This window comes from Falco biarmicus, chromosome 10, assembly GCF_023638135.1.
Source record: "Falco biarmicus isolate bFalBia1 chromosome 10, bFalBia1.pri, whole genome shotgun sequence".
In the NCBI taxonomy this organism is placed as follows: Eukaryota; Metazoa; Chordata; class Aves; order Falconiformes; family Falconidae; genus Falco; species Falco biarmicus.
In genome coordinates this window covers 26,302,787-26,327,729 of record NC_079297.1, presented here as the reverse complement: position 1 = coordinate 26,327,729, position 24,943 = coordinate 26,302,787, and the positions used below count along the sequence as shown (strand labels likewise).

The following is a 24,943-nucleotide window of genomic DNA, read 5'->3' as shown; positions in this document are numbered from 1 at the left end:
CCCGAGAAGCGAGCATTGAGCAACGAGCTGGAGAGAAAACTAACACAGGCTCTTAGAGTCAGCATCAGGAAATTATTTCCATTTTAGAAGTCAGGAAGCTTTTCACACATTTCTCCACAGGTCTTTGTGCCAGATTCTGCTGAAGAAGAGAATCTGCCATCATGCCACACAAATGGGAACAAGCTTATCAACAGCCACTGGACTCAATCACACTTCACTGTTGCAGTTTTTTCAGATTTGCACCACTCTCCTCAGACAAGAATGAACAACACTAGATCTCTATTTTGCCTTCTACAACAGGCAAGGCAACAAGCATATTAGTTAATTAGTCCAGAGCTACACACACACTGACTAGCCAGATGGCCACAGCAAAACAGCAAGGATAACAACCAACTTCATTTCACCTTGCAGGAATCACTAGTTTGAATCTTCGCTTTGCTCTGCAGCTCGTGTTCGTACCGTTGTATTCACATCTACAGGACTTTCATCTGTTGTCAGGTTTGAAGTACCTCTAAGATTCGGTGGTATTGGGCCAAATGCACACTTAGGCACATCAAGAAGTCAGCCAACAAAGCTCAGAAGTCAGCTCTTTAGTTTTTCCAAAAATCCCCGCTAGAGTAGACCCACCCAGCAACCACTTTATTTCTTATTGCAGGAGTTTCTTGCATTACCCATTTCAGAACTGTGACTACAGGCAATCAAATGTCCCCCGCCAACAGGGTGGTCATTGCCATCTTCCAAATGGGGGCTTTCGATTGTCCTCACAGCTCACCACTGGAAAGTCAGGGATGCAACAAACACAGAGAAACTTCAGAGATTTACTGTAACCATTCTCTAATGAAAAAGTCAAAGAAAACATTCGAAGAATCTTTTAAGAGTAGCTACTCTGACAGAGTCTTGTGTGGAAGAAAAATTCAGCTACATCACTATAACTTAAGAACTGAAGAAAGAATCCATGCAGATGATCGCCATTGAACTACAGAATACCAGTACTCTTTGATTTGCTAATGCACAGTAGCTTGTGCATTGCCTTTTATTTTTGCTTTCACCTCAAACCCCAGCTTTCTCTCAGTTGCTTGACAAAACGTTATGTTTTTTCTCACAGAGAGAGTCCTTTTTAAGGCACAGCCCCAGAACAAACTAAGATAAGAGGAAAATGTTTGAAAATATCTTTATAAACTTCTGAAGCAAAGCTGAAGTCAAAGCACAGCAGCAAGGGAAAACGAGTTGTTGCATCCAAATTTACGCACCCTTAAGACACACCAGCGATGCAATTCACGAACAACAAAGACTGAGGGCATGCACGTGTGTAATACATGGTAGAGGGACATGTAAATAAAACACAACCACGGCACCATCTAGAGCAGCCTTTCACAATATTTAAGCAACTAGAAATTAACAGGCTAGCTTTCTAAGAGGTACCCATTTTGTTTCACAGTCCCTGGCCTCCCAAAGAGCGTGCATCAGCCCTGCTGCTGTAGAACAGCACTGCAGGCAACCAGGGGGTCCAGCCCCACAGCAGCCACCCTCCCCGATGTGGGCAGGTGGGTTTCTGGTCCCTGCCCGCTCCCACTCCAGCACCACACTGGTTCCTGTGCACTGCTGTGCCAAGCCCAGGCACTCGGCTCTTCAGGAGCCAGGGTGAAGATGCCCGAGAAGCCATTCCCTGCGCACATTCAAGCATGCCAGCAGCAGGCTGCATCGCCCACCTCCAGAACCGCAGGAACATCGCTCCCTCCCAGCGCTCGCCCCTGCGGCCACCCAACACCTCCCCTGGAGCAGCACCCTAGCACCCACCCCCAGGGACGCGTGGAAATCCAAAAGAAACACATGCACAAACTAAGGAAATTGCAAGTCTCCTGGTTGGGAGGGGGAACAGCACTAATTACTACTAATTACTAAGTAATTAACTTTTAGTAGAAGTTTAATTCTGTTAGTAAAGGAGAGGAAGGGTTGAGGTTACTGTTCCGTATGTGGTATTCCTAATTCGTATAACACCGTCTTCTGTGAAATGGTTAAAAATTGATAGATTATTTATCTTGGGGGAATATGACCTATACACACTGGTTAGCTAAATGATTTAATGGGCGTTACACCAGCATTGTTTCGTACAAGCCTGCAAGAATCAGCCAGTGTCTCACGTAAGCTCGATCCCCCGTGCACACAGCATGAAAACGCTGGTGTGTCACAACCTAGCTACAGAACAGGAAACCTCGTGCAGGCATGAGCTCCATCCAATCTAATAAACCCGCATAAAATATCAGATTAAGTTTGGGGGCTTTTCTTTTTATTTTACGCCAAATTCCCTCCCAGCTCTAATGTAGAGTCAAGCCATTTGATATCATTTGTACACAAGCTAATAATGATGCTACAGAAACAAACAGAAAAGGTGTTTCTCATACGTAAATGCTTAGTAATCAGAGCCAATATAACCTCAGGACAACCAGAGATGAAGCGAAATAAAATAGATGCTAATTAGATTTAGGCAGTCCTGAGGTCGTTCTTTCAAGAAGGCAGCTGCCTGGCTACAAACTGACTATCCCAAATGGCATGTGGCACTGGTCCATGGGCAACCATCTCTGCGGAACAGCATATTCAGAGGGCAGGGTGGAGTACTCTGGCACTAGTGACACCCACCAATTCCTGATGACCCTTCTGTGTAACACCCTACCGTGATGCAGTTTTTTCCCGTTAAACATTTGTCCATTCCATAACTTTTTGAGTAGGTTTTTAAAAGCTAAACAACTACTGTCTATATTAAACACTATGCTAAATAGGAAAACTACACAGAGCAAGACAACACTACAGACAGAAGCGGTACTGGTCATGAAAAAAATAGGTGTCTCGACTCAGTGAGAGAAGAGACTCACACAGTTCATCTACAGGTAAGAGGAAGACCAGTAAAGAAACAGCAAGAAATAAACTTCAGTATGTTACACACTTTTGTTAGTGCCTCTCTCCACAGAAATTACTCAGCATAATCAGACCGCCACCAACTTTTAACTACAGAGCTTTCCCAGCTACTTTGCATGCACAGAATAGTTTTTGATTTACAAATACTTTATTAGTGGAAGCTGCTGAAATAATTCAAAGTGAGACGAAAACCAAAGCAGAGTCAGAAGCTGTACCCTGTCATCTACAAATTATACCCTCCTGTTCTGCTCTCTAGGGCTCTTGTTTACCAAAAATGCCGAGCCCCTCCACTTCTAGCTACTCCTCCAGAGGTGAAGTGTCCAAAATTGGCTGCATGACCACACAACTCTGTGCCCAGACAGATTGTCTCATGATGGGAATAGCAAGTACACATCAGTGCACAGATACAGTCCTGCAATCCCTTGTCTACGGCCAGGACCAGAGGAGCTGCTGGAGGTCCCTCCAGCCCTGCTGTCACCCGCTGGTAGCGGCCACCACAGAATTCATTCATCAGGTAGCTCTCTAGAGAAACCAAAAATCTGTAGTACAGCCTCTGGATCTACCATCAAAGTCCTCACCCCATGAACTACAGCCACTTTACTGAACTCAAACTTAGCCACGTAGAAGATGCAGATGTTTTAAATGCACCTCAGAAACCATTTGTATGACTGGGGGAGAGGGACGGGTGTGTGGAAATGCTGATGAAAACTCTGAGGTGTTAAAAACCCTCTTAACAAAACATAGACAAATGGCACACTTATATGCAGAAATACACGCTAGATCTTGAGCTAACAGCACTGGATAGCAAGAAGTGAAAGATTAATTGTGAAGAGTGAGAAAATTAACAGCTAAAAAAAGTAAACATTAACTGGGGTTCAAAGAAGGCACTCAGCACAACACCCAGTGCTATTAGTGCAAACAACACTTCTGACATCAGACCTTTCTGGCAAATATCATTAAGTATTACTACCAATTTGTGACACAGCATACACTAACAAACTGATTTTTAAAGTTACGAAGACTTTCAGTTGAAAAAACTACAGTAACAGGCTATTTAGAAGCTTCACATAGTGCTACATTTAGATAAAAGCCTTCTACATAAGCAATGTAATGCGTGATGTAATGCCCGCAGGTTTTCAACAAAGTTGTGAAATGCACATGTCCAAAAGTTATTGGGGAAGTAAGTTTTATGGAAAGTAATAAAAATAATGAAAAAACTTCGCAATTCAACTCCTAGAATCAATTTTGGACAATTAAAAGACATTTTAAATTCACATCAATTTCAAACCTGCAACATAAAAAAAAAGTTGTGTTCTGTATGTTTTTATATACACTCACACACTGAATACTGACATTGTCGCTAATTCCAAGATTACCTCTATGTACTACACTTGAAACAATAAAGCATCCTCTCATGAAAGAGTTCATCACGAGGCATCTGACATTTTTATATATTGTGAACTCTTAGTACTGAATGACTGACTATAAGGGTGAAAACCTATCATTCTCAAAAATATCCCAAAGGTATTCAAAATACTGATAAAAATTCAACTACAGTGAATTAAGGAACCCACGTAAAGAGGCGGTATTTTGCGAGACACTGCTGCACCATCCTGGGACAACAGAAGCATCCTTGGTATTTACAAAGGTGGAAATGGCAACATTTACAGTGGTCCTTACAGCACAAAATTCCACAAACATTTATTTTTATCACCAAGAAAACTTCCTGTGCAGTCAAACATCATGTGCTACATTCCAGCTACGCACAAACAACACACCTGGGAAACTGCTGTTTCGCTGCTCTAGGTAGGTTTAAATATGGCAGCCCCAGCACAGCATGCACCATGAAGGTAAGAGTGAGAAATCCTGAAGCCCACAGAGCATTGGACAATACGAGTTTAACAGAGAAATGAGAACAGGTTTGACTTGCCTGCTCTGAAGATGCACTGTGACTATCAATTTTTCCTCCTCAAAGAGGAAAGGGCTTCATAGCCAGGCTCCCACACTGCTGTAATGCAAACTGCGACCCAGATACAGCAGAGCATTTTGCAGAATACATAATATACATTTGATATAAAATTGCAGATACCGTGCATTTCCAAAAAAAGCTATTTTTAATAATTTATCCTTTAAATACATATTGTGCACAGAGAAAGACATTCAGATTTTAGTTTATCTTATAATATTGCTTTACGCTAGCAAAGAAAGCTTAGACTTCTAGAAGCACAAGAAAATTAAGTGAACCCCGGTGTATTCTGAATTTACTGTTGTTTACGTGGGCTTTCACTAAGAAGTGTGGATGCAGCTGTTTTTTCCATTTCTTAGCAGGCTAATGGTCAGACTTTGGTGTTAAGACACAGGCACTGAAGTCCATTTGCAGTCACACCACGTCACACAAGCTGGACAAGCACTGCACGGGCAGAAGACAAGTCTTCCCACTGCCCGTCTTCTGTGGAGTCTTTAGTGCTGCCAGCTTGTGCTTCTGCCCACTTCCAACAAGCACGTGGGACAGAAGGTCATAGCACTGTCCCCTCTCCCACATACCTGGCACCTCCACGCACCTTCAGAGTTTTATTCAATGCTTCATAGAGATAAAAACAATTCTACTTTTCACCTCACCAGCACAACACTGTCTGCTACTGTCACCTACTCACCCACAAGCACTACTGGTTTAAATGACATTACGCCTGCCTTTTAATCAACTGTTCCTGTCCAGTTACCAACAAAATGATATTTTTAAGCACAATGATGCTCCACATGTTCTTAAGGTAACGTCGTATTTTGAAGCAGCTGCATTTTGAAACTCTCATCTGCGAAATGTTTTTATCTTGCTTCCCCCAGGCTCCTAAACTAATTTCACTTGTTAGAAGGTATTTTATTAACTATCCAAACAAAAATCCTTCCAAAATATCAGCTAGCACTGTAGGATTAAGGGTCTTCAAACACACAGTATAAAATTTGACAATACGGACGTTTCAGGCCACTTATTTCTATATAAATTTCAACCTTACTCAATTACACCCCAAATACTTTCACATCAGAAACCTCTACCGCTTTCCAATTAATGTCAGAATTCACAAAAGGAGGGGTTTTTTGTTGCTGTTTTTGTTTTTTAATCACGGTAGTATGTTATTGCTGGTTTTGGTCTGAACTCGCACTAGTTCTACAGGTGCCCCTATAATCTATTTGCACTTGTTCAACCTGCCTGAAGATCAGATCGGCTGAGGCAGTTTGCCTTCTGTGGCTAACGGGATGAGCCCCCAGCTGCGGTACATCCTCTCCCCTTCACAGGCTGTGTCAGCAGAGCAGCAGCTCGGTCAATCTTTCTGTACCCAACCACACAGAAGACTCTGCCTCCCTCACGCATCTGCTCTATCCTCCTCACTCACGCTGAATGCTGTGAGCTGATGCAGAAGGAAGCCTTCATCCACAAAACAGCTCTCCTTTGAAGATAAGGATGCCAGATGAAGAGATGGACTGATCAACAGGCTTCGCTTTCACATTGACTTAGATCTAGTACTACCTGCTCTCACAACAGAAATACACAGCCATCTTTTCAAAACAGACACAGCGAAAGCAGTTAGACACAATATTTACAAGTACAGCATTGTAGCTACCACTGATATTTCTGCAATTAAGATAACCAATACATCCACAGTCATGTACACACTGATGTATGATGAACAAATCTTTGTGACATAAATATCAGTGCAGTGAAAAAATGGATCACATTTCAGTAGATCTATTTTAACGTATGAAAAATAAAAGCTGCTTACCAAAACTTTTGCTATGATAAACTTAGGTCTAGCATTCCGATCTCAAAAAAAAAAAAAAGGAATACAGCAAGAACGAAGAGCTCTTTTGCTTTCAAGATTATGAAAGAATGTCCCTTCTGTTCAAACTGAAGCAATCTAAAGACCAAGAGAAAAAAATGCATCTGAACTCTGCTTTAAGTTGTTGCTCCTGCCATCACTATTAATTTAAAATCTGGGCTGACGTTACTAGAATCTCCATCAGGTACATGGTACCTTTGAATGCTTCCTGTGTTATCCCAGCTTATGAGCTTATGTTACTCAGAAAATCTCTAGCTCAGAAAAATGACCAACCTGAAGGGTGGCTGCTATTTCATCTACTGCCATCCCACAATACTCCTCTGGATCTTCAGAGAGGATGAAAACAACAACAACAAAATCCACCAACCAACTCCCCCTGGCCCCCCCCCCCCCCCCAAAAAACTAAAGTTGCAAGCTTACAGTAACCCTGCCATTCTCTTCCACAGCATGCAAAAAAAACCACCTACCCCCAAACCACCGAACACAACAAAACCAAAAAACAAACCATTACCAAAAAATCTACTCTTATTTTCTGCTTCCACGAACACAGCGTAATAAGGTATTAGAGACCACATTATGTTGGCTAGAAAATAGTAAGAGAATTGAAACTACGATAAACATGAAGTTATGATGAGCTAAGATTGCCACTCCTGGATGATACTTGTAATGGTTTTGATTAGGTCCTCGTAATCATGACACAGAAGTTTAAAACGGGAAGTCAGCTAAACAATTAACAAACTATGGAAAAAGTGCAAACAAAATCTTGCCAAATCAATAAAGCAATTTGTTCCCAGACATAGGCCACAAAAGCTTATCTTGACACTAAGTTCCATTAGCTCAGATAAAAAAATAAAGCAGCAATCACAGCCTTGCAACTTTAAAGCTGTGGGTGGGTCGGGGGGAAGAGCATGTAAGTGGCCTAATTCGCTTGTAATAGCAATTCCTTACATTATCGGGACTCTTTTCTTACATATACTACTGACAGTAACCATGTTCACAAGTATAGCAGCTGACTTCGAACATGCTGACCTTGAGCAAGCAAATGACCTTAGCAGCATGTACTTCTGGCTTATTTCACTGCAACAGCGAAACAGCCTCACCATCTATAGTAGTCTCCAGTCTCTAGCCACCACCCCTGACTATTTTAAGATATCCCAATACACTTCAGTGATGCACAGTTCAAAGTGATAGAATAACATCTGCTAGCATGTTGAAGTGCAAGTTGTTTACAGAAGCATTTTTAGCTTCTCGTACTGCGTGTTTCCCTGACAAAAAACTCTATTTATTAACAGAGTTTTGCTTTTCTTTTAACATCTAAAACCCAAAATATTAAAAAAAAAAATTCTATGCAAGAATTTTAAGCATTGTGAAAGGAGAAAAAAACAAGACATCCCACTCTAGATAAAGCTTATTTAGAACCTTCCAAGTATGTGACAGCAACGGGTGAACTTAAAAAAGCAGTTGCTTCCCAATTTTGCACAACTTCTCCTCTTGGTCATCCCTATAAAGAAAATCTGTATTAAGATAGGTGGGGGTTTGTATATAAGTTTTTAATTGATATTTTAAACATATATATGTTATGTGTTAATCTGATGTTAGGAAAAGACAATCAACAAGTTACTCGAATGCACCAGATGTGTTACAGAGTCATAACCCATCCTGCTGACAATCCCAACCTACAGAAAGAAAACATTCAGTTTAACAAAAATATTCTGGGGAGGTACTGTCAGCCTGCATTCTCTGGAGTCCCTGGAATGACAAGGATTACATCAAGTTACAAAGGCCAGTGAGAAAACAAGTCTCTCCAGGAACGGCCATGAGAATTTTTTTCTAGTTTTGCAAGGAATGTGTGTAAGAAAGAGGGAGAACAGATCAAATAAATTTTATAAATTTCGGGGGGGGGGGGGGGGGGGACGACGACGACGACGGGGGGGGGGGGTCAGCACATGGTGTTGGTGGTTTATTCTGAAACTAATTATAAAGCTGAAAAAGTCATAAATAAGAAGCTGTCCCAGTGCAAGAGCCTCAGAGCATGCATACAGCCCTCGCTACAGCCCAGCTCACAGGCAGTGCGTGATCACGCCACGCCGCTCAAGTACTTTATTCTTTTTCCAAAACCCTTTAAAGCAGAAGAGATCGCACTGGATCAAATCACTCTTCCAAGCTGCAGCAGAACTGACTGGGTGAGTGAAAGCAACACCAGGATGACAGGACACAATGATTATCACTCTTCCTCCATCTTCTCTGATCCTTCATTGGAGAAGAGGGTAAGAGGAGGAGAGGGGGAAAAGCCTGCTCTCGTCCAAGAGAAGTACATCCAACAGCAATTTTTTCCATCTCTCTGAGCTCCGCTGTGACACTAGTGACATTTGGCATTTTGTCTGGAACAACTCTGTTGATTAGCAACTATCCTTAGTTGGAAGGCTGGAGGGAGCATATCACTGTCCGATTCAGGAATGAGTTGACTCCACTGAGTGCGTCTACTCACATCATTTGCCTGTCCTTATGGGCACATTGCTGAATAACTAGGATCGTATTTTACTGCTGTCACCAGCAGAGGAGAAAAACATTTCCAAGCTACGAGCGTCCCTTAATAGCCAGAAACCTTTCATTCTGCCAGCATCACTCAAGTTGTCCATCAGCCTATGGCAGCTTCAGTGGGCACCCTGTTCTATATGGAGACTGGTTATTTTGCTTCCCGTTCATTTCATTTTCCCAATGAATTTGACTATGCTGAACAGCAGTTTGTGTACGGACTGCTGGATGCCAAGAGGAGCATCCTTCCATCCTGAAACTGAATGCTCGATCTTGAAACGTATTTTCAGTAAACTTTCCAGCTGTACTCTAACAGCAGCACAATCTAACATAGTACGATGAAGGTGTTTTCTTCAAAGACAGGAGGCAAAAACCAGGGAGCACAACCATCGGGGCAGTTGCACAGGCAACTGAAGCGGTGACTGTTCAACTCCCTTCGGAGGCTGCACGTGAGGAACACACAATGAAGTAACACACTCCTACACCTGCAATGCTACCGTTAAGCCAATGATATTAGAAGGATTTTATGAATGATAAGTTTTGTAAGGTTTACTGAAGTGTCATTTTCAAAATCCTGTCTTTTAGGAGGACAACCCCAAACTGAATCAGCATAAAGGTGATTCCCCTTGAAAAACAATTTAGCAATAACTCCTTCCAACCAGCAGCAAACCCTAGAAACCACAAAGCTCTGCACACACAAGCACTGCTATAGCTGTGCCTTGCGGATCCACACTCAACATGCCAGGCCAACATGGAGATGCATTTATGAGTTCAGTTGGTATTACAGCCACAGCAACAAGTGGGAGAAGAAAAATATCAGAGAAGGAAAAGGGTTCATCATTACCAAACCCTGGCACATAGATGTTACCATTAGATGGAACTGGGCATCCCTTAAATACAATTTTACCTACTCTGAACAACATCCGAATGGCACGGACTACAGCGAGGCATCACTAACTGTCATTTGGGTATTAGCTAACTAGTTAAACAGAACTTCTTAACCGCTGGTGTTGCACACAGCTACTTCCAAAAGGGGAAATTATACACAGGTTTCAACAGAAGTTTCTGAGGGAAAAATAAATAAATAAATAAATAAATAATCCTGGAGGGAGTACCAGAAAAAAGAAGGTCCGCAGTAAAACCGGACCTAAAGAGTTATCTCTGAACACGAAACACTGAGAAGGCCATTACTTCTCAAGGAAACGGAAAGGAAAGTAATTCTGCTCCCTGAAGCAGACAGGCAGGACCAGCCTGACCATTTCAGACCAGTCGACTCTTCTTGGAGGTTACTACTCCTTGCAGCCTGCCTTTGAGGCCCTTCTCACACCTGCTTCCCTAAATACATCTAACCTCAGGAGACAGGCAAAGCAAAGGAAAATGACTTCCAGAGGAAAACACCAAGACCTGGGAAAACTTTCTGCCTTGCCACATGAGCACAAGACACATGACTTCAAAGTAAAAGAAAGGTGCTGATTCCCTTCCTCCACAGCCTGCACCACGCGATGAGGGGAAAGGAAGGTTTTCACTTTGGATGCAGCAATCCCCTTTTTGTGATTTGGGGCCCAGCTGACCAAAAGGACAACACCACACTTATCTTCCACATATGACAAAAGCTTGATCACTTACAATGTATGTAAGCTTTTTTTCCTTTTCAAAACGATATGCTGCCTGGTTATTTACCTACTTAGATCACTCATAAAAGGTCAACAGTCTTAACATGTGAGGCCAGCAGCAAAGAAAAGGCTTCAAATACCAGCTCTCTCTAGCCCACAGCTATTAAAATCCAGACCAACATCAAGACAGTCTGTAAGCACAGACACTGTCTTTTAGGGAAAGAGTATTCAGAATAACATTTCATCTTTAAAACAAACAAAAAATAATTATCTGTGACTTAAAGTGTATTCTGGTTAGTATTTATTCATATCCATACTCTTGATTTCTAGCAGTATATAACAGGCAAAAGTTTCCAAAACGCAATGATGTCAGAAAGTATTTTTATACTTGTTTTAACCATTTCCTTACTTTGTTTGACAAAGCTGAAACAGAAATAAGAAAACATCCATTCTTTATCAATCCACCCAGTTCGTCTCCATTTTTCTGCTTGTTTACATCCTTCTAAAATTCAATTAGTCTCACTGTTCTACAGTCTCTCCTCATACAAAAGTGCTACGATGTCTCCAATAGTCATAATTTACGTCACTTCTTCCTTTGCTATAGACTAAGGCAAGTCAGCCCATTATCCATTTACCTGGTTGTATTACGTTCCCTGCCTTAAGTCCTAATCCTCTTAATACTTATTTTTCCAAGTCATTACTTGCTGCTTCTTACTGATGCAAAATACTGACACCACCCTTCAAAATAAATACTGTAACATATACTTTGTGGCATTCTCCATTCTCACAATAATTAGTTCATGACAGTCCCATGAACTAGAAAAAACAGCAGTGAAAAACAACTCTTTATTCACTCCTGCAAAACTTCTTCATGGGTTTCTCTTGAGTGGTCAACATATGCCTCCTAAGACACTGGCGGGTGGACAGTTTCCATAAAGTGCAAATCCTATTCCTGAAAATTACCATGGCATAAGTCAACAGTGCTGCCAGAAATAATAGTTCCTCCCTTCCCCCCAGGCCATCTCCCTCCCTCCCTCCTCACGCAGGCATGGGCACTCTGGCAGATGTGGGGGCTGCAGAACGAAGGAGGGGGATGGGGTTATCACCACCCCCAGAGCAGGACAGCACTGGCACCGCAGGGTTGAAAAGCAGCATCCTGATGCTGCTGGGATGAAGCCCTGCTTCCTCTAAACCCATAGCATCATTTAAGGGCATTTCATTCCATCCATTTCTAAGGCCTCGGATCCTAAAATAGTCATTTTAAAACAAAATGTTTCCTTTTAGTAACTTTTTCTTTAAATTCTTCGGCTTGGCTGAGTGCTTTTGCACAGGTTCACATCACATTTACCTAGGAAATACCCATATAAATGTTGAAGCGGCGTGCTGTGCCTGCCACTTGAAGCAAAGTCTTACGTGCTGTCATCTCTGACCGCGCAAGGATCCCCACTGGTAAGAGTTACAGGTAAAGCTCATGGCAATACACATATAGCTTAGCACAGAAACTATTTTCAAACACTGTACACAAGAATACAGAAGCCATCATGCTAATCAAAGAGGTCCTGTAGCGAACAAGCATTTTTTAAAAAACACTTCCTATTTGAACTATATTGCATTAATTTAGCTTGAATTTTTTTTAAAAAAGAATAAGAGATTTCAACATCTCAGCTGCTGCTTATTTTTTTGGAAGGGTTTGTTTCAACATGTCACAGTCAAACAAGTCAAACCTGCACTATGACTCCCACCCTTTTCTAATACAAAAAACATTTGAGTACAGTTACATTTTATGAAGTAGCTCCTTATTTGATTGACAAGAAGCAGAATCTCTTGCAAAATTAATTCCAACTCAATACAACATATCATCTGAAGGCCCCTCTCATTCCTCTTTAAGGCTCTTCAATTTTTCCTGGCATCACCTATTTTAAGACCTTTTTGGATCAAATCCCTATTTTCTGATTTTATTTACGCTAGTCAGGTGCCTCCAAAGCAGTAACAAGGAAGTCTGAGGAACTGCATGCCAAACTATGCTAAGTTAATTTTAATCACACAATTAGTAGAGAGCTATGCATCCATGCACGCCAAAAACCTTTTCAGAAGTAAATTTTTTACTGAAAATAATTCTGAAGTGCTGTATCTTACCACCCCACCCCCCCAGAATAAGTCAGTTTCAAAATTATCAAATGTTTAACCTAAACATAACACCAAACCTATTCAAGTAGATAGTCCTTAACCTCTTTCTGTATGGCCATTTTACTTGAAAAAAATACTGACTTTTAAATGCTACTTTATAGAAGGATTATAAAACTATGCAAGACAAAAGAATACGGTCTTTTACTGAACAGCCTGAATATTTACAAAGCAGCAAAGTGCAACTTAGTAACTAGGGAATTTTAGGTGCACAAGTTATGAGTCTATATGATTATCATTCAACATCATTGAGCCAAGACAAGCATATACACCCATAAGTCTTATGCTTGGGGGTGGGGGGAGGAGAATAGTTTTGAATGTACAGGAACAACAAACCCTACTTACTGCCAAAATCAGTGTGTAACTCCTTGGCACCTTGTGTGCATTTTGGATACTTCTGTTGCATTACGTGCACTGAAGTGTGAGTATTACAGACCTGCCCAACCTAGGAAGCACATCAAAATTCATACAAAGTTCAGGTACAAAGGAACATCAACCCAAGTAAAACAAAGCTGCAGCTAAAATGTGTATGTAGGCAACTGAATAAGCACAGCAACACTATGTCTTATGAGCTATCTGACACAGAAAATACAATTGGAGACTAGTTACTTGAGAACAAAATACCACAATAGGACCACCCAGCCTGGCTGTCTACAGCCTCTCCCTTTGTCAGTTCTTGGGGAGGCAGGAGGGAGAAACAGCAATAGCTCACAATAATCTGTAATTGCTTCAATAAATAAAAAGCCAAAATATTTAAGGAAGTATCGTCAGACCATGCAACTCTAGTATCTGCTGAATTATGGATTTATATAGAACAGCTGATGTTTAGACATTTGCACTTGTCTAGAACCTCACAGAATTCATGCCACCTTTTCAAGACTTGCCTGTTTTTGTCCTGAGAGGCCCAAAAATACAGTATCTTGAGTGCTGTTCAGCTATTACACCAAAATGAACTCTCAAGTTACTTAATTTCTTATTTCCTCTCATGTACATTTTTGTATAATGCAGGCATGCATCAATCCATATGGTTTCCCAATTTAGTTTTCTGTTGACGAATTCTGTGTAGTGTTTAAACCCTTAGCTGCAGCTTGTAATTAAGTAATAGAGAAATGCAGGTGGTGAATTAGAATACTTTATACGAGTACTGTATATGAAGTGTTCTTGTTTACAAGCTACAGTCAAAAAATAGATTCTTCTGGCATGAACTCCATGAACTATTTCATCAAGCCTAGAACTGCACTGCACAAGTTTTCACTTCCAACATGAATAGCTGTAAAATACTTAAAATTTTCTTCAAATTACTCATCATCCTAGTTTACTAGCTTTTTACTGAATTGGCAGACAGGCAATACACAGGACATACTATTGCCAATGATGCAAAGCAGAACCAAAAAAGGTCTTTAAGCAAAACAAGTTCAGCTTATAAAGAAAACAAAAGGAACTCAGATGCTAAATATTAATAGCTTGTAAATGTCATGTAGACTCGGTAGCCATACAAAGACAGGATTAAAAAAAAACCAAAAACCAAAACCTCCAAAAATCAAAAATATATATCCATGTTGAAGCCAATGTAGAATGCAACCATGTACCAAGATCACTTTAAATGCCTGCCTGGTACCACCTCAAACATTCAAGTATCCTATCGCTCACTAACCACAGAAGTTCACCGAAGTTCACAGCTGCTGAAGGCACTCAATCAGAATGGAGTTTATAAGAACTAGGCAAAATATTTACGAGCGCTAGAGAAACACAGAGGCATTTACATCATCTTTGGCAACAGGATATAAAACTATGGCACTTCTAGTACACTGTCCAGCTGCTCACAGGAAAAAAAACCATCATGTCAGGAAGGTAGGAAAGGCATCATAATCAAGCAAGTGAAAGCAATTTTTTTTTTCCTATTTTCCTTTTCAGAAGTTTCATCAGAAGTCCCAAAGTAACAGTAAGCGATGACTTCAGAATGCAACACAAAACATACTTCTAGAAAAAATTAACACTATCAAAACATTCAAAGCAAGTATTTACATTTAAAAGGGTAACCAACCACTTAATCTTAGTATGGCCTACATTCTTACATGGTCATTATGTTTTCCAAATTATTATTCGTTATCTAGAAGAGCAATTATTTAAACCATTAACTCTAATAAATGCTAAAACCTTGTTCTATTAAAAGTTAAAAACAAAGTAAAAGACACTTACCTGTAATACCGAGATTGTAAATAGGTTGAACAAATAGTCTTTGATACATGGCTGGCAGACCCAAAGTCTATTACTTTAACCCGGTAAGGCTGCCGAACAGGATCAACCAACATAATGTTCTCTGGTTTGAGGTCAGCATGGATTAAACCCAGACTTTTTAGTTTTTTCAGTGCAGTGGCCACCTGTTGCAGAATAGGCCGTATTACTTTCAGTTGCAGAGGGCTGAATTTGTTTTGCTTCAGGAAGTCATATAAATTCTGTTCCAACATCTCAAAAACCAGACAAGTATGGTTTCGATGCTGAAAGCATTCGTAGGCTCTCACAAAGTTAAATTCATCAGCATTTTCAGTACTTAGTCTCGCTAATATGCTCACTTCTATTTGTCCTTGGCGTGCATATGAAGGATGATTCTTCAAGATTTTGATTGCCACAATCTCATTTGTCCCCCTTTTCCAGCACTTCACGACTTGTCCAAAGGTCCCTCGCCCAAGGAAATCAAGAACCTCATAAGTGTTTTTCACGGAGCACAATACCTCATGCTGTACTAACTGGTAATCTCCATCTCCACTTGTACCACTTTGTTTTGAAGTTGCAGCCGTTGTCACAACCGTCACCGGGTTTCCTACGTTGGTTTGCAACATTGCAGGCAGGATGGACAGTTCATCAACAATCTGCATCGTGCTGTTTTGATTATCTAGCTCTTCGCTCTTACGCTTCAATCCACATCGCTGGGGTCCTTCCAGGATATCTGATCGGCTTCCTTGCGTCCCAGTCCGAGGTGCCTCTAACTGAGCTTGCTGCGCCCACGCTGCTAACGCTTTTGTAGCACCTGCAATATTTTTTAAAGCAACAGCATTTGACTGCAACAAGAAGTTCTGTCCTTGAGGTCTGTCAAATGGGTTTTTTGTCTGAAAGTATGTACTAACCCTATGGGGAGAAATTCCAAAGTTTTTACCATTCACATAGATTTGTGGGTAGGTTCTTTCGTGGTACACGCAACTGCTTGGTTCTAGTTTGAGTTTCTTCACACTACAAAAGGCACTTGACTGGGTTTGATAAACGTATGGTGGATAGACCAAGACTTGTGAGGCCATACCTACAGAGGGAGAGAAAAAGAAAAAGCGAGTGAGAATCCTGCACTCTCATTTCCAAGCTTTACAGCAGCTTCCTCTTCTAAAAAAACCAGGGTATGAGTGTATCTTCCAAACAAGCTAGCCTAAATTTATTTCTCATTTAATTTCTTATGGCCCACAGCAAGGTCCTCACCTCACCAGCACATGCACTTCAGCACACCAGGACCATGGCAGCAGCAGGCTACGGCACCAAGCGCTTTCACTGGTTGCACAGGGCAGGAGTGAGACAGTCTTCAGCAGACTGCTGCTCATCATTTTTACAAGTGAAAGAACTACCTCTGTGCTATTAAAACCTCAGCTGTCCTTTTAAAAAACCCAGCACTTCTATGTACAAAAGCACCATAGTGTTCCGTAACACAAGTTAAATAACCAATATTTATCAGTGACGATGTAAAATAACTTCAAAGCTCTGAATTGCGAACCAATGCTACCGGTTACACAAGGTATCTGATCTACTCATCGCAAGCGCAATCAGGCTCCTAAGAACAAATGGACGGACAAATGACGTAACTGTCAAAGCTCGAAGACTTTCACTGTGATGAAAGTGAAAACGATCAAGCCATGTGATGGGACACATAATATCTTAGTGGTGTGTGTATGTTCACATAAGCAATTGCAGCTTTCCAGGTAAATTAAGATCTACAGTCATCTAATCCATTTACAAAAGGCAGGTGCTTTCTCCAAGTGACATACTGCCCCATTGCAGAAATGTGCGTATCAGTGACACAGCTGTAGGGGACAGAGGCACCAATTTCTGCCCCCTCCTTCAATTCAGATTTGGAATCTGAGTATTAGCCTCATACTTTCAGATATCCCAATTTCATGAGCTGGGCCACAGAAAACCTGTGCACTAAAGCAAGCTGTTAAATTAACCAAGTATAATGTTTGACAGACCTACAAAGTATGTCCCCGACCAAGATAATTTCCGAAAACTGGGCTGATAATTGTAGGTGGGGAACTTAAAAGGGCAAATTTCTCACAGGAAATTTATTTTCAAGTGAATGTGAAGAGAAGAAAAAGAATATATATCTATTATATATTCTGTATATATATTTTTAATATATTTTTTCTGCCAACACGGTTACTCCCCTGCTAAAAGAGAAGTGAAAGTTAGAATGAAATATTATGGATAAACTTAACTTTTGAATTCCCAGTAAGGCAGAGATCAAAATTTGAACCTGACCAACTCCATTTTCCTCGAGGCCACCACATTTTTCAGAGCTGACACCTGTACAGCCTCTCAGACAGAACACTCACACCTCAGAAATTGGTAACGATTTATTTTTTTTGCACCAGGGGAAGCAGTTCACCAGCCTGGGAATCCCCCAAGCACAGCATCTCTGCTCTGCACAGCCAGTGTGACTGCACAGGATTAGTCCCGCTGCCTTTCTGAATTTGCCCTCGACTCAATGCCAGCTCTACGGAAAGCAGGGCCACAAGACCCTGGGTCCAGGGTCATGCTCCATGCTGTACCTCCCTTTCCCAGGCAAAAGCAGACCGTACCAGCTGAGTGTCAGATGGAGACAGACAATGGCAGTGGTACCTGGCTCACATGTAGGATGAGGAATCTCAATTCCACTTTAAATTACATAGACATCACCTCTCTTAGATGCTGTACCTTCCAGCTCTCGCCTTTGCACTGACCCTGCTGCATCCCCTTTCAGACCTGTCAACCACCAGCCTCGATCGTTTATGTCACATAACACTTAACACTTAAGAAAAAGGCACTGGATGGACCCCAGTGTACATGACTGCAAGGTGTCAGAGAAGTTATGGCTTATACCAGGCCAATCAGCTCTGACACAAATTCATTACCAATAATACTTTAATTAAATCGCTTTTTCATAACAGGCACATGAAGATTCAGGCAATAGGTATTTAAATTGCAGATGAGTCACATAAAACTTGAGCCAGACATCGCAACGACTCTGATCAAACAAAAACTAACCAAACGCACAGCATAATTATTCAGAAGCAGCAATTTGATGTATGCAAATTAACATTTAAACATCTTAAGAGCAATTAAAATAATCAAACCATCACCTCAGCTTAGCATTCTGTAATGGTTTTTGCCCCAGCAGAAGAAGAAAACTTCAAAGCCCTTTCCTTTCCAAAGCTGTCTGCCCAGAACCAGCTGATGTAGCAAGGCAGCTAGGCTCTCTCGCCACCGGGCATTTGGGGACCGCCACTGGCCTCCTGCTCCACACCATGGATTTAAGGTTAACCCTCAACCTCAAAACACAGGCAAAACCTCTCCAAGTTCCTGAATTGTCTCCGTTACAACATACCCCATTACAAAGTGCTTGGTGCCCAGTATAAGTATACTATTGACTATGGGACTTCCTCTCTTTTCTATAATAATTATATTTAAGTGAATCATTTATCCTGACCACATTACCTAGAGCTCTAAAAATCAACTCTTACCGACTGCCCTGGAGCATGCATACAGCCAAACCTACTTGGAGCTTCCAGTGCCACCTGCCCAGCTCAGGACAAGTCAAACCTTCTGTCAGCAGCCTACTGTTCCTCTGGGCTGGCTCAAATACCAGGCTTGCCACATTTACTCAAAAGACACTAAAGTCTCAAAATAATATACTTTTATTTTCTTAAAATCTTTCCAAGGTTCCTGCTTTTTTCACCAGAATCCCCACTTTACACCTCTTTCACATGCATCTGCACGCAAGAAGTAAAACGTTCAACCTCAAAAAACCTTTTACACTTCAGAAGTAAAGAAACTGTCCCTCTTTTCAAGGTGACGCTGCTGTGTTAGCCACCAGTTTGCTGACGGGAGAGTTCGGACACCCAGCATCACCCCTGCAACTCAGAGACACACCTCAGTGCCGGGCAGACCCCCGAGCCCTGCAGCCCTGCTGAGCCCCTGGGCACAAACAGGTCAGCACGAGCAGCCAAAGCTGCGCTGCCCGGAGGGAAGGAGCCTGGATGCCCGACCCACACGCAAGAGGCTTAGGAAGCTGCAGCAACCCCAGGGCTCCATTCACCCTGGATCTACCATAACTAAACAGCAAACGTCTTGCTTGGTTTAATTTCTGGAGAAGGTATTTGCCCGAGTGTGTCACCAATGTCAATGGTATGAAATCAGGATGATTACTTTGAAAAAGCAGTGATAAACCTGCGCTGCAATTAAGGAGTTTTTCTGAAAGAGAGGACAACAACCCAGCGGTGGGGAGAACGGAGGAAGGACAGTCCTTCCTTCCTTCCAGCATGGCTGGAAGACCACGCAAACAAATCCTTACCTGAGCCTGCTGGGATTCAGCCTGCACTGTATTCAAAACGGCCAGTTTCTTATAGCTCATGCTATTCAAACCAGTCCAGAAGGACTGGAAGCACATACTCCCAGCTTTCTCTTTAACGTTAATTTCAGTTGGATGAGAAAAACTAGGCTATCCTGTTTGCGGGTTTCTGTGTTTCTTCCAGGCTTAACTCCCCGACCCTGAACTCTGACCACAGTAACAGCTCTGTTCTCAGATAAGAAGTGTTTATTGAGCTATTATGAGAACATTTTTAGCAACTCCAAGGGAAAAAAAAAAAAAATTACAAACCCTGGGAGAACAACTTTTGATGTGATCGAGACAGACTAAACTAAAAAAAGTCAAATTACTCCAGAAAATTAAAATAGTTTCAAGAGTTCTTGTACAAGCATCTAATTTCTTACCTTCCCCTAAACACTTCTACTTTACTCCCAGTATTTTGTCTGTCTCTTTTTAAACATATATTTCAAGACCCAATCTTATTTGGAGAAGCTACAGTATCTTCTTATAACCAATGAATAAGGTGTTTGGTGAAACAGGCACAGTAAAATCCTGCAGCGTCCTACACCTGAGACTGCTTGAAGACCTCTGCCATCCCCTCATATGCAGGACTCGGAAGACATTCCAGACAGAAGCACTCTCTTCACTATACATTAACATATATGCAATTAAATACACCAGAACAGCATGCAACTATCCAACACAAACCGTTGCTGGAGGTCTTTGCTTTGAGAAGCTAACAGACTTGATTTCTCCCCACCCAGATGAAAATCCAGCCCCACGCGTGGACAGCAGAGCGGCACGGGGAAACGCCACACCACCTCCACCACCAGCACTGCTGTGCCGCAGGGAATTTTTTGTTAGGTTGGGGTTTTTTTTGTGGTTGGTAGTGGTGGTGGTGAGGTTTTTTTGTTTTGGGTTTTGTTGTTTAGGGTTTTTTTGGTTTGGTTTTTGGGGGATTTTTTTGCTGGGTTTTGTTTTTGTTCGGTTGTTTGGATTGGGGTTTTTTGGGGGGAGTAGGTTTTTTTGTTTGGGGTTTGGGGGATTCAGGTTAAAATGTAATCCTATGGATGGCTACACTGGAAAGGATACAGTTACTATGTTGTAGAGTTACGATTTTTGTTTGGGTTTTTTAAGCAGGTCTTCCGGTAAAAAAAAAACAACATACTACGCATTTTCACCTACCACAGAGTGGATCTTTCTTTCTTCCCTCCTGTCACAAATCATTTCACTGAGTCCACACTTCCTATCAAGACTACTCCTGCTCCCTTGTACAAACTGAAGCTTGTCAGACTGTATCCACATGAACGAGTCCAGCAGCACAGTAAGAAAGGGATGCATGGAGCAAAGCAGCCAGTACTAAAGGAAAGAAAAACCCAATTCTGTGCTCATTTCAGGCAGGTTACTTGAGCCTGAACACTCACAAGCAGCTGGTGTGCATCTTCCAGTTAAATTCAATTTCAAATAAAAATCAAATGCATGCACTACCAGACCACTCCAGGATGCAAACCAAAGCCAACGGAACTATCAGAAGATGGACTAAAAAGCACAGTGCCCAGATAACCTACTACAGGCAGCCTCTGGCTACTTGACTAGCTTCAGACTTGATTTTCAGTTTTACTCTCAGGGAGGTCTGTCCATTGACCCTAGGCACATTTTTAAAGCCGCCTTCTCCTTCCCCAAGTTCAAGATGACCATCCTAATCCTGGGCAGCAGCACACACAAGCTGTGGCTGGCTCTGGGTTTGCCCAGCTTGCTTTGCTGCAGTACCACGGCTGCTGCATCCCACCTCACATGCCAGCTGCTGCTAGTGAATACTGCAGGGGACCTGGAAAAGAAACCTGTCTTGAGACACCTACCAAGTATTGTTAAGTCTAGATAGGCTCCCTTTGAAGGAAACGAGGCTTCTTGGCTCTAAGTTCAAAGCAAAGAGAACTGGGAAGTCTACACTTGCTTGGCTTATTAAACACTAAATTATATCAAGACTAAATTCTGTGCTTCTGAAGAAATTACGAACAAAGTAATGAAGTCACTGCATTTCAAATAAGTAAATTAATTGTTTATTCATTTAAATAAATGAAAATACATTTTCAAAAAGTAATGACAATAAAGAGGAGGTGTTTCATAGTTTGCTCCCCCCCTCCCAGTCAAGCTACTCTCTACAGAAACTGAATAGAGAACCACACAGCCATTGCTTAGTGAAACGGAGAACCCCAGTAACGTCTTGCTAATGTTCACCTAACTGTAACCACGCTCTTTATACCAGATTCTTAGAATTACATCTCCATCCTTCTTCAAACAGTTCCAGGCAAATTCAAAAACGTGACCGATCTGGCACACTGTAACAACCTTGAGAAGCACAGGCTGTTCCAGGCCTGACCGCTGTTAATAATTAACGACAAGTTGACATTTCCTCATGACAGAGTAAGGGGTGTGCGTAGCAGAGTAACTAGTTAGTAAGATCACTGCAGCGGAGCTGAAGAGAAATTGCTGCGCTACTCCCTTAATTCTTTGCAAAACAAAGAGCCTCTTTTCACTGCCCCAGGACTGCGATCACTGTGGTGCTGCTGTTGCAGTAAAATCCCCAACAGGCAAAGCCCAGCCAGGGTCAGCCACCTAATACCATAGTTACAATTTAACTCCAGAAAACTTGTTTTCCAGCTTCTTTCAAGCCTCCATGGGTGAGAACCGGTTCCAGCACACTCACACCCCTTGCCGGAGTGCAGCGGAGTATCAAGGGAGGCTTTCTAGAAGCTCAGCGATTTCCAGCAAATGCACAAGTTGAGCAGTAGAACTTCAGAAGTGTTTTATTTACATTGTGCATCACTTTGAAAACGCCATGAGGATACTGTCATTTTTCCCAGGTTAAAAAAACCTGTTCTTGGTATGTTAGGTGCCACCCAACTTTTCAATTTATTTAGCAAATACAAAGCTGAACTGGTTACTCTCTCTTTCCCCCCAGAAGAAACCTTATTACTGGTAGTAGCAGCACCTCTATGTTATTGTTTATTTTGGATATGTAGCTGAACAAGCTGTACTGATGTGAGCACTTTCATACCCATGAACTGTTCACCCTGAGGAATTCCCTTACTCCAGCTGTACGATTCATAACAACAGCACTGGCAACTGAGGCTTCATGCAATTTATAAAAGGAAAACATAGCCACAGAAAGTGCAAAGTGTCAAGAGATAGAAGCCCAGGGAAACCTACCTCCTCTGCCACCTCAAAGCCAGCTCTGACCCACGGAAGGGAGGGACCTGAGCAAAGGAGGAAGCACTGAGATGTTTTAAGTAACACATGCCAGATGAACTGTTTCCTTGCATAACCGTGGAAGCAATTCTGGACATGAACTGCACAGGCACACACACATTCCACCACAGAGGCCAGGGAGATGCAGAGGCAGCTCTGATGCTGCTGCAAAGAAGCCAACACCCAGGTCTAGGGGTAGCAACCAGAAACCCAGAAGTTCAATGACAAAAGCAATTATTATGATCTTTAATTAGGCCACATAAGATGTTTCAGAGCTCAGGAATTCTAGCCCATCATACACCAACAAAATTAAGCTGAGCCGATGGTAGCCTTTGCCTGATGTGAAACCTCAGTCCCACACAGATCAGTGGCGAAAGTTGAGGCTGGAAGGCCAGAGGTTGGTTCCAAATTTGGAGACAGTCTTAGTGAGAAGCAAATTGCAGTTTTAAGAATGCTACGAGGCCGACTTTAGATTTGTGCAACATTTGAGGTATTTTTAATCAGACACTACCAACATTGCAGTGATACCAGAAACTGAAAATATACGTTCATTCAAGCATACTGCAAACCAGTCTCACTTACGCTATTGTCTCAATACTTAGAAACAGAACTGACACCACACAAACGCAAACATCTTTTACATAAAATATCAGCACAGACTCGCAAGACTCAACGCCGTCACCTGTAGCAGTACTGAAGAACACAATCACTATATTCATATTTTCCACAAATATCAAAAGCTAAATCTTGTGATGCCAATATGACTGCAATCATCGTTAAAAAGGCGAACAGAACAATACTTCAAGCATGTACTTCTCTGCTGGGCAAGAAGCTGTTACGCAACTGAAAAGGAAGGACAAGCAGCTCCGTACTGGCCACCAGCCCTGAAAGGGAGCACACTCTCCAAACCAGGATGTGCCACCATCAACACAAACGGGGCAGTTCAACCAGCCAGGGCTTGGCCAGCCTAATCTCTTCTTTTAAAAGACTACTAACTCTTTTTGAACCTGAGAACAGCAGGCACATGGAAACAAAAAGTCCCTAACAGCAGTGATTAGGAGAGCCCACACCTTTGGGTTCTGCAGGACAGTACGGTGCTGAAGGATGTACTGAAGCTACTGCTACTGCCTGTCATTTCAGTGCAGCAAGGAGGATCAAAGCGAGCAGAGAGGCAGGACATAAAGCCACGCTTTTTCCACTGCCGTAAGTATTTCCAAAAGATTTTGCCACCTTCCTTGAAATAGGAATAAAATTTGATAGAGGGGCTTAGCTCAAACTGCCTGCTGGTAAACCACCTGTTCGCATGCCAGTTTCGAAAAACAAAACCACACACACACATCCCCCCAAAACCCAAAAAGACTTGCTAAACAAGTATGTATGTCATTTTTCCTTCTTATATCCAGCCATTTTATTTTTATTTCATTGCTTAATTATGCATTCTTAGTCTGCTGGGCTTTTGTTAGAATTGGAAGCGGACCAACCCAGCTAAGAAACTTTATTTAGAAGTTTCCTTTTAGAATAGCTCAATATCAAATGTAGCTCCTGTAAGAATATAAATCTAGACTGCTATTTTCCTCATTGCTACTACACCTCCACAGAACGGCTGGCATGCCAGAACATCTGTACACCCACGAAGGGGTCTTACATGAAGTTGATTCTTCATCAAGTCTTCTAAACTACTCAAGGTGGAGGAGCTTCACTAAAAATTATCTTCCTCCCTCTTATAATAAAAGATTTTCAGCTGGACAAAGCACGCATCAGTACAGCAACACAAAATTACTGTTCTCCCCACAGAACTTGCACATTAAGTTTGCAACGGCACATACTCTAACCTGTCGAGCTCACTAAGTCTGGCATAATGCAAAAATATGCTCATCAGGGTCTATTGTACCAAGGGAGCAGAGTTCAGGAAGTGTTTAAAACTGTTTCCTAGACACTGAGAATTACCCAGCAGTAAGTAACATTTGAGTTAAAACTTGCCCCAAATACATGAAAAGCCTAATTACTCTTCCAAT

General features: G+C 41.8%; 1 protein-coding gene across 4 annotated transcripts in view; it reads right to left on the bottom strand.

Moving 5' to 3' along the window:
* HIPK3 (homeodomain interacting protein kinase 3) overlaps nucleotides 1-24,943 on the bottom strand; it is a 113,677-nt gene that overhangs the window by 44,577 nt on the left and 44,157 nt on the right. For all 4 annotated transcript variants that reach the window (XM_056353327.1, XM_056353324.1, XM_056353326.1 and 1 more), the window contains exon 2: nucleotides 15,278-16,373. In XM_056353327.1, the coding sequence (XP_056209302.1) occupies nucleotides 15,278-16,371 (1,094 nt within the window). In that variant the 5' untranslated portion in view covers nucleotides 16,372-16,373. The remainder of the gene's footprint in view (nucleotides 1-15,277; nucleotides 16,374-24,943) is intronic.